The sequence below is a fragment of the Oryctolagus cuniculus genome, chromosome 2 (assembly GCF_964237555.1).
Source record: "Oryctolagus cuniculus chromosome 2, mOryCun1.1, whole genome shotgun sequence".
Taxonomy (NCBI): domain Eukaryota; kingdom Metazoa; phylum Chordata; class Mammalia; order Lagomorpha; family Leporidae; genus Oryctolagus; species Oryctolagus cuniculus.
The window spans coordinates 132577577-132594192 of NC_091433.1; the positions used below are offsets into that span (position 1 = coordinate 132577577).

Genomic DNA, 16616 nt, shown 5'->3' on the forward strand with positions numbered 1-16616 from the left:
CATGGCTAACAAAGAAATAGTATTATAAAATTGTAGTTCTTATTGTAGTGAAAATGTTCACAATTTATTAAGTTAAAAAATAGGATATGCTAGAGGTCAGTGTTTGGCACAGCACCTAGGACGCTGGTTGGGATGCCCACATCCTGTGTTAAGGTGCCTGGTTTGAGTTCCAGCTGTGCTTCAAATTCTAGTTTCCTACCAATCAGCACCCTAGGAGGCAGCAGATGATGACTCCAGTGCTTGGGAGACCCTGGCTACTGTGGTCATTTGGGATGTGAACCAGTAGATGGATGATCTCTGTCTCTCTGACTTTCAAATAAAATGAAAATAAATTAAAGCATAGGATACAATAAAAGGGTATTTTTTAAAAAAATGGTGTTAGTACAACTGGATACCCATATACAAAATAATAAATTTGGACTTGTCCAGCATATACTAAAATTAACTCAAAATGGATCAAAGACCTAAACCCAAGGTCACCAAGATTTATACTGATGTTTTCTTCTAAAGTTTTATAGTGTAAGAGCTGGGACTATAAAACTCTTAGAAGAAAACATCAGTATAAATCTTCATGACCTAGCATTAGACAATTGTTCCTCAGATGTGACAACAAAAGCACAAGAAACCAAAAAAAAAAAAAAAAAAGAAAGAAAGAAAAAATAAATAAATTGGGCTTCATCAAAATGAAAAACTTTTGTGCTTCAGAGGATGCAATGAAGAAACTTCAAAGACAATCCACAGAATGGGAGAAAATATTTGCAAATTATAAATCGGATAAGGTCCCTAGCATATGAAGAACCCTTACAAATCAACAGTAAAAAGAAAACCCAGTTTTCTCAATGGGCAAAGGATTTGAAAAGATTTTTCTCCAAGAAAACATATAAATAAATGGCCAATAAGTAAACTGGAAGATGTTCAACTAGGAAATGCAAGTTAAAACTTCATTTCACACTCACCAGGATGGCTATTGTGAAAAAGGGAGGGAGGGAGAGAGGGAGGAAGAAAGGAAAGAAAGAAAAAGAATTGTATTGTCAAAGTATTGTCAAAAATGTGGAAAATTGAGGGGCCGGTGCTGTAGCGTAGCTGGTAAAGTCACCACCTGTGACGGCATCCCATGTGGGCACCAGTTTGAATCTCATTGCTGCTGCTCTATTTTCGATCCAGCTCCCTGCTAATGTCCTGGGGAAGCAGTGGAAGATGGTCCAGGCGCTTGGGCCCTTGCACCCTTGTGGGAGACCCAGAAGCTCCTGGCTCCTGGCTTTGGCCTGGCCCACCTTTGGCCATTGTGACCATTTGGGGAGTGAACCAGTGGATGGAAGATCTCTCTTTCTTTGTCTCTCCCTCCCTCTCTCTGTAACTCTGCCTTTCAAATAAATATAAGATGAATCTTTAAAAAAAAAAAAAAAAAGAAAGAGAAAACAATGTGGAGAGCTGGAACCCTCATACATTGCTGGTGGGACTGTAAAATAATTCAACCACCGTGAAAACAGTTTGGCAGGTTCCTCAAAAAGTTAGACACACACTTAACGGCAAGCCCATGCCTACACCACAGAGAAATGAGAGCATATTCAGACATGGATGTTTGTAGCGGCATTATTCATAATGGCTCGAAGGGAGAAACAGTCCCAGAGTCCATCAGCCTTTGGAGGGATAAACCATAATGGGATGTGATCGTATCCTGCTTTATACACACTGTGTACTGCATGACTGTACCATATTTGAATCAGTATCTTCAGCCACAAGAAGCAAAGAAGTACTGACACCTGCTACAGCGTGGATGAATATGTAAAAACCTTATGCTAAAAGAGAGCAGCCAGAAATAAAAGGGTACCCAGGGCAGAATTCCACTCACAGGAAATGACCAGAACAAGCAATGTCACTAAGGCAGAAAATAGATTAGTGCTTGGCAGGGACGCGAGGGTGGAGCCTGGAGGTGAGGCAGCTTAGCGAGTGACTCGTGACAGGTACAGGGCTTTCTTTTGGGGGTGATGAAAATGGTCTAAGAGAGTGGTGATGATAATACAACTTTGTGCATATGCTAAAACCCACTAAAGATGTACTTTAAAAATGGTGGATTTTATGAATGGAATCTCATTAAAAAGAAAACAGAGTATATATAAATGAGTGTGTGGCATAGGACCCCATTGTAAAGAGGGGCTGGCACTGTGTCGTACAGTTAAGTCACTGCCTGCAACACTGGCATCCCATGAGGGTGCCGGCTTGAGGTTCAAGTCCTGGCTGCTCTTATGCCAATCCAGCTCCCTGAGAATGCACCTGGAAAAGCTGTGAAATATGGCCCAAGTGTTTGGGCCCCTGCCATCCATGTAGGAGACCCAGATGGAGTTCTAGGCCCCTGGTTTTGGCCTGGCTCAGCCATGGCTGTTGTGTTCATTTGGGGAGTGAACCAAAGGATGGAAGCTCTCTCTCTCTCTCTGTAACTCTTTCAAATAAATAAATAAAGAGTAGTAGTACCTAGTGTATTTGTGTAAAACAAGGGATAAAGGATAGTAATGCTAACAATACTGATTTCCATGTGTACTTCACATTCATATGTGTTCTAGAAAAACACATATTGCTTTCCTAATAGAAAAGTTTGGCAAGAAAAGTTACTACAGACAAAATAAAACTACGTGCAGACTGTTCATTTAGGCTCTCCAGGGACAGTTTTTCTAGCCTAGACAGTCCAAAAAAGTGGTTAACACAGCAGCTTGGGAGCCCCACGGCTGGTAGCCAAAAAATGGCCTTGCTGCTGACTATCTGTAACCTGGGACATGTGACTTCCTAGCTGTGGGCCTCAACTTTCTCACCTGGAAAGTGGCATCAACCTCATATGGACTTCACAGCGCCGTGAGAAACCAGTGGGTTAGTTCATCTGGGTGCTTGCAGCAGTGTCTCGCACACTGTGCACAAGCAGTTGGTGGGCGTCAGTCATTCCTGCAGACGCAGCTGGGGGCCTCCCTGAGGCCTGTCAGGAACCCGGTAGTGCTTGCTGTCATAGCAATGCAGTGGCCTCAGCCCCAGCCAAGGTCACTCGGCCTGGGGGCAAATGTCTGGAGGAATAATCAGCCTCCCCTGGCCTCCCCTAGGGGAGGAGAAGGCTGCAGCCGCTTGCACTGTGCCCTCAGAGGCCCTGAGGACAGGAAAGGGCTTGGCTGTGCTTTGAGGACTAGGAAGCTGGCTGCTGGCGTGTTGCTTTCCACCTTCTCTGCTCCTGTTCCCCGCAAGGTCTCGAGCGACAGGCATGCTCGGAGAGGTTCAGAGCAGATCTCTCCGGAGTTCCTTCCTTTCTGCTTCCTCCTCAACCGAGCACCCACTGGTAGTACCCAAATGCTAAGCTGGGCCCCGGCTGACTGCCTGCTGGGCTTCGTTAACTTCTGCTTTTCTCCCCTCGAGAGTTCACAGTGGCCTGTGGGTCACAGTCAGCCCTATGGCGGGCAGGGATGGATACCCACAAAGGCAGCGAGCCAATCACGATCATCCCCCCAGCACTCTCAGATGAATGACTGAGCCCCACAAAGAGGGACCCACTTGTCTGAGACCACCCAGGGGGCCGACGCCAGAGCCAGGCCTCCTGATCCTCTGTGATTTTCCTTGTAGTACGTTGATGCTCCAATTAGGAACCCCAGGACCCCAGGCAGACAAGGGGGAGGGGCGCAGCCAGGGGCAGAATGAGAAACAGGTATGTCCAAACAGAACGACTTTCTCGGGGAACTGCAAGTGTTTCTGCTTGGAAGGCTGGAGGCAGACAAGAGACGCAGGGAACAGATCTGGAGAGAGCAGTGTACGCAGTGCTGGAAAGCTTAGACCTTTAGACTCTGGGTGGGAGAGAGGAGGTCAGATTTTAATTTCAGGAAGCCTTCCAGGTAGCCGGGTTAGGCAAGGCGATGGGAGACTTGATAGTGAAAGGCTTCTCCTGGTACTGCCTCATTGGTGGGAGTGGCAGGCCTGGGCATATATGTGGCTTACCACTTGGGGTAGCCAACAGTAGCAAACCCAAGCTCTTGCCGAATATGGCTTCCTTGGCAGGTCAGATAGCAGGTAGCTGCTCTGGGGGAACCCACGAGTGGTGAGCCCAAACTGCCAGCCGGCAGGGGTGGGGGGCGTGGGTGGTGTACATGTGTACGCGCGCACTGTGTGAGCACGTGCATGTTGGGTGGGACAAGGGTGCGGGTGGGGGCTGGAGGCAGCTGGGCCTTCTAAGCCCATGACACAAACTTCTGTGACTGCGAACCTGTCCAGGCTCCTTCCGACTGAGGCAGTGTCTGTGGCCTAACAGCAGGTAGGGGGAATGGGCCTGTGAAGAGAAGCACAGCAGCTGCCCAAAGACAAGGGAAAATGCGTGGAGTTCTGAACCGCACCACCTGATAGGAGAGGGGATAAAGTGAGATAAATCCTAGAGGCCATACTCACTGCTCCAAGAACTTCTCCCATCCAGGCCTCTCTTGCTGTATTTTTAACCTTCAGCCTCCTAGTAGCTCCTTATTATCTACCTTTCCCCTCACTCTTCCTTCAGGTTTTTCCCTCTTTCCCTCCACCGCGCCAAGTATCTGCACGGTCCACACGCCTATCTCCACTTCCTTACCTCCCAGGCCCTCCTCCTCTCACTGCAATCTGGCTTCCTCCAACACTCTTACAAAACTGTTCCCCAGGCATACCCATTCCATTGAAACTGTCTTCCCCAGTGTTCCTTTGGTCTCCTAAATGACTGGGGGAAGGATTAAAAAAAACTATTAAAATTTAGTTTTTAAAATTTAACTGTGAACATGTCACTTTTTGTTTTATGTGTGTATCTAGATTTCTGCTTGTATGTAAACAAGCATAATGATTAGTATACATATATAGAATTTATAAACATGTAATAAGGGTCCAGGTCAGAGGCTTATTATTGAAGGTGTATACCTCAGAAAACATTTGGAGAGCAGTGGTTTTCAGAATGAAGCTCAAAGCCTCTATTATGGCAGTCAAGGCTGTTGATAATTTAGTCTCAAATGACTTTGTGGCTTCTTCTGGCTACTTTTCCTCCCTTTACGACGTGTCCTGCTCTAACTGCAATCGGCTACTAGACATTTTCCATGTGTACCACAGCATCACCAGGTCTAAGTGTTTTGCACATTGCAGGTGATCACTGGTCAACTCTTCAGCATTATTGGCACTCTATCACCCCTGCATCTTCCCCCTTTGGCTTCTCTCCGCTGCTTCAACTGCTCCTTTGGTCTTCTTTACCGCCTGTCCCCTCTTGTGTTCACTCTACAAATATCTACTGAGCCCATCTGTTCCAGGCAGTAGATTACAGTCACCAAGACAAGTAGGTCCCTGGCCCAAGGAGATACCTCGAAACTCAATCTCAACCCCCTCTCCCCCTTCTTCATCTGGCTCCATGTCACTCTCACTTCCCTATAGCTTCTCTCCCATTTCTTGCTACTGGGTAAATTCTACTTCCACATATGTCACCATGCTCTCCCTTCTGCCATCTTTTCTGACCACCGCACCCACTTTCAGGCTCTCTCACTGTCACTGGCCCCTTTGTACTGCATTCCTATTGATCTCTTTCCAACCCATGTTAGGGCTTGCTGCTTCTTCATGTAGTTTTCTTAAAAAATATTTTTAAGCTGACACATTAACAGACTTACACATTTATGGGGTGCAGTGTGACATTCCAATACAGATACACTATGTGTAATGACCAGATCAGGGTAATTTGCATATTCATCACTTCATTTATCACTTGTGTAAGCAATTGAGGTAATGTTCTAATAGCTATTCCTGTCATTTCTCTTCAAGCTGAAATTGACCTTCTGCCTTTTAGCTTTAATTATTTAAAAAATTAACACCGTTGCTCCTTTAAGAGGTGTTGGTGGGAGTAGGTTGAGGAAAATTTGAGGCCTCCTGTCCAGTGGGGGCACAAACTGCCTGACCTGACAAGTTTCACCAACTCTTTAGACTATCTGGCTTGGTGTCTTGAGGGTTCAAGCTCATTATCCACCCTTGCCCTGCTTTGTGTTCACGGATTCCAGCAGACACTGTACCCATTTCTGTGTCTTTAAGCCCCCCCCCCCCACCTGTCTCCAGTCCTCAGCCAACTCTTCCCTCAGCTCAGCATTTAACATGCATTGTTTGGTTCCCTAAAAATTATGGTATCTCTTGCGGAGATATTCTGGGCAACCCCCATGACCCCAAAGTGGCCTCTTGTAAAGTGTGCTCTGAGCACTGCTCTGCTTTACAGAGGGGCTCGCGGGCCCAGGAAAGTGACCGAGTCAAAATGTGAATGCAGGTCTAATTCCAGAATGGGGGTTCCTGCCAGCGACTGCCTGCCTGACCCCGTGGTGGGTGTGTAGAGTCTGGCAGACCCCAACCTTACCTCCAGGGGCTCCCAGAACCAAGCCCGCAGCTCAGGAGGAAGGAGCAGCCGTCCTGTAGAGAAGCCTCAACGAACATTTACGGGGATAACTCTCCCCTCCCTCAGGAATTCCGCGCCCTTAGTGATCTCCCGCAGAGCCTGGGTTTGAACTTCCCATCTTGGAACCTAATTGTCTATGGTCTTGCTTGTTTCTAGTATTGGCTTTGCCTAGCAAAAACTCTTTCTTCAGGCCCAGCCTAGTCTCTGAGGGGTGGACTAGACTGCCAGGCCTTCCCAGCTAGATCTCCCTCATCCACTTTTAGAGAGACCAGCAGCCCTGAAACCGAAGTCCCTCAGGGACCTTGGTTAAAAACGAAGCTTTGTGACTGGTTTTGGGATGGGCCCCAGGAAGCCACATTTCTAACACCCAGGTCATTTTTAGGTTGTGGTCAATGGATGTCTATATTCCTGCCCCATTTAGGCAGGATTATTTCCTGCCATGATTCTCGAGCATTGCACACAGCTGAAGAATTAGAAACTGGGCCTCTTTTGTTTCTGGATACACCACTTGGCAGGTGTATTAACAGCCTGACAGGCTGCTTGCCACAGGTGCATGTTCCACGTGTGTCCCACATGCTCCTGATGTGCAACCAAAGACCCCTGGTTCCCCACCACCAGCCTGCAGCTGTTGCCCTCCTCCCACCCCAGCCCACAGCGTGGGCTCCCTCCTTCCCCACCCACCTACCCACCCCTTCCCTTCCCTCCCCCCAGGCTCCTCCCACCTCAGTTTTTTTGTCGTTGTTCCTGGCTAAGTTTTTCATGTGAGATGGGGGGTAGGGAGACTGGCTAGAGGGCGAGGACGCTCTGCCAGTCATCGGAGGTCCTAGTGAATGGGCACTTTCTCCACCAGAGAAAACCTGCTTTCCTACCAGAGAAATGGGCAGAGGCCTCTCTCTGGAACTTGGGAGATGTCACTGGGAGTGGGGGTGGGGCAAAATAGCCCAAAGCAGGCCCAACCTGCCTGGGGTTCCTTTGTTGCCGCACAGAGGGAATGGAATCTTACCCATAAGGTGAGAAGAGCCGGAGAGAATGACCGCGGACCGGCCCCCCCCTTCTCCCGCTTCCCTCCAAACACCTACCGCTAAAAGGGGAAGAAAAAAAAGCACCAACAAAGAGTTTAAGATAGCAATTCCCAGCTTTTTCAAATATGAAGCATATTTTAACCAATCCATTTTTAATTCTTAAATTCTTGACGTTACAGAACTAAACTGAAATTTATTAACATTCCACTCTTACATTTCTTATCGACAAACAGAAATAAAATTCATGAGCCAAAAAACCCAAAACAAAACTAAAAACAGGGAAAAGCTTATAAAACTAAATATGGATCCCAGCATTAACAGCTGAACAGAGAATGTGATTTTTAAATTCTTAGCGGATGATAAAGTGTAGAAACTGAACACTTACAAATTATTTAAAACCTGGAATCACTGACCAGAAATTACACAGTTGGATCATGGGAAAACAGCAGAAAGGGGTTATGAGTGAACCTACACTGTTCTAGCTGCACCCCATGCCCTTCTCAGAGGAAAGCCTGGCATTGATTAGATACTGGGCCAGACTAATACTGGCAGCAGAGCCAGTGATAGTAACCTGCCTACCAGAAGAGCCTTCCACTGGGTTGGCAATTTTGATCTGGGCCCCCGACATCTGGCGGATCTCATTAATGTTGGCGCCTTGGCGCCCGATTATGCAGCCAATTAAGTTATTTGGAATGGTGAGTTCATGGGTGGTTTGAGTAGATGCATCCAAACTTGCCCAATAGCCTTTCACCTCTGGAGAGCTGGAGTCAATTCCGGCGAATCCGGTCCCGCCGTGCATCATGGCAAAGTGAGACTGTTGTCTTGCCACCTGGTTCAGCTTGGCCAGATCGAGCGGAGAAATGGTGTGTTGTCCTTGAATCGAGTAGGCATCTAGAGGTGGTCCCTCCAGGTCATGGGTGGCGTGGGGGTAGCCCGCAGCGTCGCTGCAGCGATCTTGGCCGCCCGCGCAGATGACCGGAGAGCTGGCCGGCATGGGCTGGTACGGAATGGTCATGACTCTCCCTTGCGGAGACTGGGAGAGCGTCTCCAGCATGACCAGGCAGATCTGCTTGACACACTCGGTGACAGACTGCGGCACGCCCGCGATGGTGATGGCCCGCTCGGTCGAGTTGGGCAGCATATCCCCCGCCACCTGGACCTGGGCCCCCGTGCTCTCGCGGATCTCTTTGATCTTACACCCGCCTTTCCCGATCAGGGAGCCGCACTGGGTGGCCGGCACCACCAGCCGCAGGGTCACCGGGGGCCGGCTGGCCGCCGTGCTGTTGGTCATGGAGCTGTTGATATCTTCCTCCAGCTTGTCGATGATCATAGCGAATGCCTTGAAGATGGCATTAGTGGGGCCGGTCAGAGTGATGATTCGCTCCGGACAATTCCCCTCCGAGATGTTGATCCGCGCGCCACTCTCCTCGCGGATCCTCTTAACCGACTCCCCTTTCTTCCCAATGATGCTTCCTACTTCCTTTCCGTGCATAAGAAGCCGAATGGTGAGAGTCACATTTAGTCCGCTTTCAGTCACACCGGCATCCATGGCGAGCGGCGGGCGGCGTTCGGGGGAGTTGGGCTCGTTACGTGGTCAAGTCTTTGGTGGCTGGCGGGGGGAGGGGAGGTGTAGGCCCAAAACTGCCGGCGCGAGGCGAGCGAGGGCCGCGGGAGCGAGCGGGCGCGGGCGGGAGGCCGCGGCGTCGTCGCAGGGGCGGGCGGCGGCGGCGGAGGGGGCGAGCGGGGCCGGGAGCGGCGGGCGGGCGGGTGGGCGAGGGCGCGGCGGTGGCGACTCCGGCGGCAGCCTCGGCGGTCTGGGCGGGGCGGGAAGCCCGCTTTCAACCCCGCGTACCCTCTGACCCCGGAAGTGCTTGCTGCGCAGGACCCCTTGAAAAAAAATGAGGACCCGTGGTTTTTAGGTCACAAGATTGCGCCAAGCCCCACGCGGTACTTAAAAAAAAAAAAAACTAACGCTGCGGTACTGACAATAAAGCACACGGGGAACGGAAAGTGTGAGTCCGGCAAAGTTTTAAAATGACCGTGAATTTTATTAACGCTAACGGCACCGGAGGATGACTGGAAATATTGGTGTTGTGTATGAAGGACACGCTTTATTTTTCTGCCCTAGCAAAGGAGTTTTCTGTCCGGAGCGACACGGGCAGCCCTGGCGGTAACTGCAGGCAGCTGCCGGGACGCCGCGGGTTTAAAACGTGCGCGTGAGGTGGCCAGGGCGCGTGCGCGAGGGTGGGGGCGACGGGAGGGGCCGCTGCTGTCTTCCGGGGGGGAGGGGCGGCGAGGCGAGGCTGGAGGGGCGGGCGCGGGCGGGCACGTGGGGGCCTTTCGTCCCCGGCGTCCGGGCGCCCCGCTCTAGCCCCCACCCCTGTCCCAGCCCCGCGGCGGCGGCCGGTGAGCCGAAAGGCCGAAACCCACCCCGCCGCCGCCTGAGTCTGGGCTCTGCGGACCGTTTGTAGGGCATACTGGAAACGTGGCCATAAAAAAAGAATGGCGTCCATTTACATAATGCTTTGTTTGCATTTTGCAACTTTCTTTCGGTGAAACCCACAGAAACCCCTCCTCCTGCCCTTGTGTCGTTTCTACCGCAGCGGCCTCGTCAGACATTTGAAACAATGGTGTAGTTCTGTGCTGAGCGGGCGCGGACCAGGGCTTTGGGTTGTTTCTGCGCCTTTTGCGCGCGGCCCACGCCCCCGAGGCTGCCTTTCAGCCCTTTGCCTTCCGCGCGGCCGCCGCGCCCCGCTTCTCCGGGGGCGGCCCCCGGCGGCGGCGCCCGCCATCTTGGGCAGCTTTTCTGCCGTTGCTTGCGCAAAGGAAATGTCGCTCGAGACGCTGGCGCGTCCGAGTTATGGTTTTTGCCCCCTGCCTTTCTTCCTCTGGCTAAGCCAGACGAGGAAAGACGGTGTGCGCCAAGTTCATCAAGAGACCAGGGGAGAAGACTAACGTAGCGCGCCACCGCGACCCCCTTCCCCACGCGGGCGGCCGCCATGTTTTCTGAACACAAAATGGCGACACGTGGCCTCGATCCGTCGCCAACGAGAAATCGGGGTGGGCCCGAAAGCTCTAGAACGCGCGCCCCCGCCCTGGGCCCTCCCCGCGCCGCTGGTCTTATGACCGCTCGGGATGAAGTCCCGCAGGCTGGTCCGACGCTTGGTGGACCATTTGAACGAGTTCCCCACCCCCTTTAACTGGAGCAGGGAACGCAAATAGCTCCGAAATGTGGGCACAATATTGATCCTATCGCTTTAAAAAATTTTTGTTAGTGGATAATAGGACGCAGTACCCTGAAATAATTTGTGAACCGCAACGATGCTCCCCCAGTACCAAAGCATTTAGAAATCACTGTTTTAAGGAATGACGTGGGAAATTTCTGCTTTACAGGCTCATGTGCGGATTTAAAAAGCTGCTTCTGAAAAATGATTTAACTTCCCTGAAGAGAGTAGGACGTCTGGCTTTTTCACAGGCCAGCTGCCCAGTGAACCTCAACTGACCACAAGTGGTGTTCACTCAATCTAAAAGATTTAGACATTTATTGTGATCCTGTGCTAGGTATTTTACTCATACCATCTTTTTACCACGATCTTCTGAGGTAGATATTGTTATCTCTGTCTTTCTCTCTCTTTTTTTTAACAGAGGAAGATACAAACCTAGAAACATGAAGGGTTTAATTCAAGGTCACACAGTGTCGGGCATGGAATCCAGACCTGATTTTCTTCCTGGTGAGCACAACATTTTTAGATTTTACTATAAACCAGGCTTTTAGAATTTAAATGCTATTTTAAACGTTTAGGCAAGTGTTGAAGAAACCCGTTAGAGAGCCTTTAGATGTGACCAAGCCTGTGTTTGTGTCTGCCTGGGGGCTCCCAGTTTTCCTAGTGTGACACCTGTAGCGGGCTCCAGTGCCATTTTATGAGGTGTTTGGGAGAGGATAGAGAAGTGGAAGTGATTCAGCCCTGCCCAGAGTCTCAGGTATTTGTCACTCTGGCCTTGTCTGTGGCACATTTGAATCTACCTGGCTCGGGGGGAGCAAATAATTCTCTGTGTGATTCACTTGCTTTCCTCAGCCACTCAGGGGCTGGACTCCCGCCTTCCCCACCCCAGTGACCCAACCAGGTAAAAATAAATTATTTCATTTTGGTGCCAAGCCTCCATTTCTCTGCAAATATTGACAGAGCATGACAGATAATTCAGAGCCTGTGGACCCGTCCATGTAATGCATGGCTGGTGGATGTGTCCCCACGGAGCTCTGCTTCTACTGGTGTCAGACACAGAAGATTTTTTTAGTTTTAATGTACATTAATATCATATGTCAGGTTTCCCAAAGTGCTTTCACATTATTTTTATAACTCCACAAACAATTTTAATTGATAAAGACGTAACAGCAACAGTGATTGTAATTGTGTTCACTATGTAAAAGTGCTCACTATGTGCTAGGCATGGTTCTAAGCTTCCTTCTGTGCATCAATTCATTGACTCGCGTTTCTAGAAGCAGTTTCTAAATGCTATAAGAAATTTACATTTACAACATGACTTACACATCAGAAACAGTACTTGCCTGTAATGTATCTGGTAATTTATATTCTTTATAAAAAAACGGGGGGCATAATATAACTAGAGCTGTTAAAACCTCCTTTGTAGGTTGTGCCCACTATATGGGGTCAGTCCTTACAGAACCTCAAAATGGGCAGTGATGTTATTTTCATTTATGGAAGCACAGAAAGGTGAAGGAATTTGTCCATAGTCACAGATGAGTATGAATGGAATTAAACTTTTTGCTTCAAAATAAACTTACCTTTTATTTCCAGTTTTCACAAAGTTTTTGAATTGCTCTTGTAGTAAGTAGTAAAGCAAGGATTTGAATCTAGGCAGTCTGAGTCCAGATACTACCTTTGTTTGTTTTATTAAAGATTTATTTGTTTATTTGAAAGGCAGAGTGAGGGAGAGGGAGAGACAGAGAGCTTATATACCCTAGTTCACTCCCAGATGCCACAATGATCAGGGCTAGGCCAGGCTGAAGTCAGGAGCCAGCAACTCCATCCAGATCTCTTATGTGATTAATAGGAACCCAAGTACTTGGACCATCATCTACTGCCTTCTAGTTAGCAGGAAGCTGAATCCTGCAGCATGAAGTAGTGGGGACTTGAATCAGCCACTCCGATGATTTGAGATGTAGACATCCAAAGAGGCTGCAGCTTAACCCACTGCACCACAACAGCTGCCCCCAGCAACTACATAGCTAACCACTAAGCTAAATGTGGACTCTGCAGAGGACCTTGTCTTGCAGGGAGACAGAACAGATCAGAAAACTTAAAAAATCAGTGAATATTAAAGACTCAGGAGACAACAAAAAAGGTCATTGGATGTAAGCAAGCAGCATCCGGATTCAAAACATTTTGGTACTCTGAAATTACTTCTTTAGCTTCTCTACAGAAAATTTCAGCTGTTAGATCTTTCGTCCCAAGACTGCCTTTTTAAGATTTTTTCTGCCTGAAATATTGGTATATTTCCTCTTCCTTGAGTACATTCAGGACTCAGTGTACCTCCTTAGCACAGCGTTCTCTTTCCCAGATACTCCTGCTCCCCTAGCACGCAGCCCCCTCTCTACTATGGCCCCCATTTGCTGTTGATTACATTGTAAGGTGTTTTGGTGTCAGTAATGTGTCATTCACGCTACAGGTGCCATGGATGATGCTGTGATCTGACAAGGAGATGCTGGACTTTGGAATCCAACTCTGGGCCCTAACCCCAGTTCTGCCACTGCCTGGCTCTGCATCTTACAGAACCTAGTTTGTCTATCTGGGCCTTAGGCTTCCCTTCTGTAAAACCAGAGATTAAACCATTTCTAAGGCCCCTTCTAATGCTGACCAAGGAGTAATGATATTTGATGACTGTCATTGTTTATCCCTGGGGGGTAGGGTTATGTAAATATTTTACTCACTTTTGGCAAATTCTCCACTCCCTCCCTCAGACCTGCGCTATCTTATGGATTATGTGAGTGAGTTCTACACCGCCCATTTTATTGATGGAAGCCACTGAGATACAGGACAACTGACTGAGAGTCTCTGCCCCACCCTTGGAGCCTCACGCATGACTCTTCTCCCACTCGAGGGACCACAGGTTGGTTAAGGGTTTAACAAGACTGGGAAGGTGAGTCAGAATTAGACTTTGGAAGTAGAATCACAGGATTTATACACAGGAATGGTTTTTGTTTCCTCTTACAGTAATGTTAGTAAGTCACATAAGACTTTTCACAGTGACTTCACATTACTTGTTTAATCATCACAGACAACTTGGCCAGTAAATTTATCCCTGCTTTATGAAAGAGCCACCTTTGGGTCAGACGAGTGAAATGACTTCCCTGAGTTTACACAGCTTGTTAGGATCTGAGCAGCGTTTCCTGACTCCTACTTGTGGATTGTTTTTTCCTTGATTTCTGATGCTTGTGGCTTGAGCTTTGATGCATAGATAACTTTACCTTCAACTCAAAGAGCTTGCCCGCCAGTAACTTTTTTTTTTTTTTTTTTGTCCTAAAACTTCCAATCTGGTTCCCCTAGGGTTCTGACTCTTAGTTTAAGAAAATCTCTTATCTGTTGTTTCTGTTGTCTCTGTGTTTATGTGTTTGAGAAAGGGTGGGGATGATTCTTCAAAAAGCTTAAATTCCCTGGGAGTAAAGGCCTCTTTTCTTTTTTAAAAAGATTTGTTAGAAAGTTACAGAGAGAGAGAGGGAGAGACATCTGCTTCCATTTTGCTGTTTCGCTTCCCAGATGGCTTCAATAGCCAGAGGTGGGCCATTCTGAAGCCAGGAGGTTCTTCAGGGTCTCTTATGTGGGTGGCAGAGACTCACTTGGGTCATCTTCCACTGCTTTTCCCGGGCCATTTTCAGGGAGCTGGATCAGAAGTAGAGCCGCTGAGACCTAAACCAGTGCCGTTATGGGATGGCAGTGACAGGTTTGACCCTGAATGCCAGGACACAGGGTTGGGGGCATATTTCTTTTGTTTAACTTACTTGACACAACATCTGTACTATAGTTATTTAAATGTTCCCTACCAAAATGCAGCAGTTAAATAGAAGTTTCATTTTTCTCTTCTTCAGACTTACCAACCTACTTCTCTGTTATTTAAAATAATACTAAATTGAGAAGGTCTTTTCCCTATTACTTTCTAGGCTACTGTAGCCTGATTTGATCTTAAGACCTGGTGACCCTGCACTGCTGTTAATGGGATCACTTCTTGGTTCCCTGAGAATCACTAGATTGATGTCTATTGTAGCAACAATACAAAGATACAGCAACATCCTTGGCCCAAATGCTCCCAATTGGGCAAAGCAGTGTCTGTGGATTTTCCATGGTACTCCTGCCTGAAATAAGGCATGGGGAAAGGAATACAAACAAAAGATAAAGGAAAAAATGAGAACAGGCTGCAAGTAAGTATAGAAAATGGAGGGGGATTAAAAAAGGCAAAGAGCTAAAAGATGAGGGTAGAGAGAAGAGGAAAATGCAGGATCAGTCGAAAGAAAGTGAAGAGAACAATATGGAGGTCCGTTATCCACTGTGATGTGAGAGGCATAGGCTGCTAGTCTTGGCAGATGGCAGGATAACTCCTGAGCTCAACCTGGGTAGCATGTACTTCCCCTGTTTATATTCTATTTCCAGTCTCAGGTAGATTGGGAAATTTCTTTATTTTTTTGTCAACTGGGATGTGATCAGATATCAGTAATTTTAAGAATAGCCTAAATTCAGGTAGATTATTATGGAAGATGAGTTAGAAAAATCACAAGATATGGGGCTGGTGCTGTGGCACAGCAGGTTAGTGTCCTGCCCTGAAGCGCTGGCATCCCATATGGGTGCTGGTTCAAGTCCTGGCTGCACTACTTCCTTTTTTTTTTTTTTTTTTTTTTTTTTTGACAGGCAGAGTGGATAGTGAGAGAGAGAGAGACAGGTCTTCCTTTTGCCGTTGGTTCACCCTCCAATGGCCGCCACCACGGCTGGCACGCTGCGGCCGGCGCACTGCGCTGATCCGAAGGCAGGAACCAGGTGCTTCTCCTGGTCTCCCATGGGGTGCAGGGCCCAAGCACTTGGGCCATCCTCCACTGCACTCCCTGGCCACAGCAGAGAGCTGGCCTGGAAGAGGGGCAACCGGGACAGAATCCGGCGCCCCGACTGGGACTAGAACCCAGTGTGCCGGCGCCGCTAGGTGGAGGATTAGCCTATTGAGCTGAGGCGCCGGCTGTTCTACTTCCGATCCAGCTCTCTGCTGTGGCCTGGGAAAGCAGAAGATGGCCCAAGTCCTTGGGCCCCTGCACCCATATGGGAGACCTGGAAGAAGCTCCTAGCTTTGGATCGGCACAGCTGCAGTTGTTGTGGCCAATTGGGGAGTGAACCAGTGGATGGAAGAATTCTTTCTCTCTCTGCCTCTCCTCTCTCTGTGTAACTCTGACTTTCAAATAAGTAAATAAATCTTTAAAAGAAAAAAAAAAGAAAAGAAAAATCACAGGACAGGCATTGTGATGCACTGGGTTAAACTGCTGCCAGTTTAATGCTGGCATCTCATTTAAACACTGTTTGTGTCCTTGCTGCTCCATTTCTAATCCAGCTCCCTGCTAATGGCCTGGGAAAAACAGCGGAGGATGGCCCAAGTGCTTGGGCCCCTGCACCCATGTGAGAGACCTGGAAGAGGCTCCTGGCTTCAGATTGGCGCAGCTCTGGCTGTTGCGGTCCTTTGGGGAGTCAACTATCGGGAGGAAGACCTTTTGCTTTGTCTCTACCTCTCACTGTCTATAACTCTACCTCTCAAATAAATAAATAAATAAAATCTTAAAAAAAAAAAAGAGCTTCCTCTGCTGGTTTGCTCCTCAGATGGCCACAATGGCCAGAGCTGAGCCAGTCTGAAGCCAGGAGCCAGGAGCTTCTTCTGTGTCTCTCCCATGGATGCAGGGTCCCAAGCACTTGGGCCATCATCTGATGCTTTCCCAGGCACATTAGTAGGGAGCGGGATAGGATATGGAGCAGCTAGGGCTAGAACTGGTACTTGTATGGGATGCTGGCATTGCAGGCAGCAGCTTAACCTGCTATGCCACAACACCAGCCCTGATTGTCAGGTTTGGTAGTAGCTATTTGTGCTTCATCATACAAGTGTTTTTTGAATTAACTATTTGTGTCCTAGCAATCTAGCAAGTTCTGATGTTA

General features: G+C 48.4%; 2 protein-coding genes across 50 annotated transcripts in view; one reads left to right on the plus strand and one right to left on the minus strand.

Annotated features, from left to right (window-relative positions):
- Positions 1–7516: 7516 nt before the first annotated feature.
- Positions 7517–8998, minus strand: PCBP1 (poly(rC) binding protein 1). Its single transcript, NM_001082124.1, has one exon. It carries the CDS (start codon positions 8966–8968, stop codon positions 7898–7900), a length of 1071 nt encoding a protein of 356 aa, NP_001075593.1. The 5' UTR covers positions 8969–8998; the 3' UTR covers positions 7517–7897.
- Positions 8999–9296: 298 nt separating this feature from the next.
- LOC103347661 (uncharacterized) overlaps positions 9297–16616 on the plus strand; it is a 151485-nt gene continuing 144165 nt past the window's right edge. For 6 of the 49 annotated variants that reach the window (XR_011386586.1, XR_011386578.1, XR_011386552.1 and 3 more), the window contains exons 1-3: positions 9705–9825; positions 11065–11150; positions 13400–13548. Coding sequence is in view for 4 of the 49 variants with exons in the window: in XM_070069016.1 (XP_069925117.1) it covers positions 13519–13548 (30 nt within the window). In the remaining 45 variants the exon portion in view is untranslated. Of the gene's footprint in view, positions 9432–9704; positions 11151–13399; positions 13579–16616 lie in introns of those variants that run through there. The other 43 variants (XR_011386570.1, XR_011386587.1, XR_011386577.1 and 40 more) reach the window with 31 other exon arrangements.

Excerpts from the sequence above, each read along its gene's own strand:
- PCBP1 (NM_001082124.1), bottom strand. The coding sequence starts at position 8,968 with ATGGATGCCGGTGTGACTGAAAGCGGACTAAATGTGACTCTCACCATT.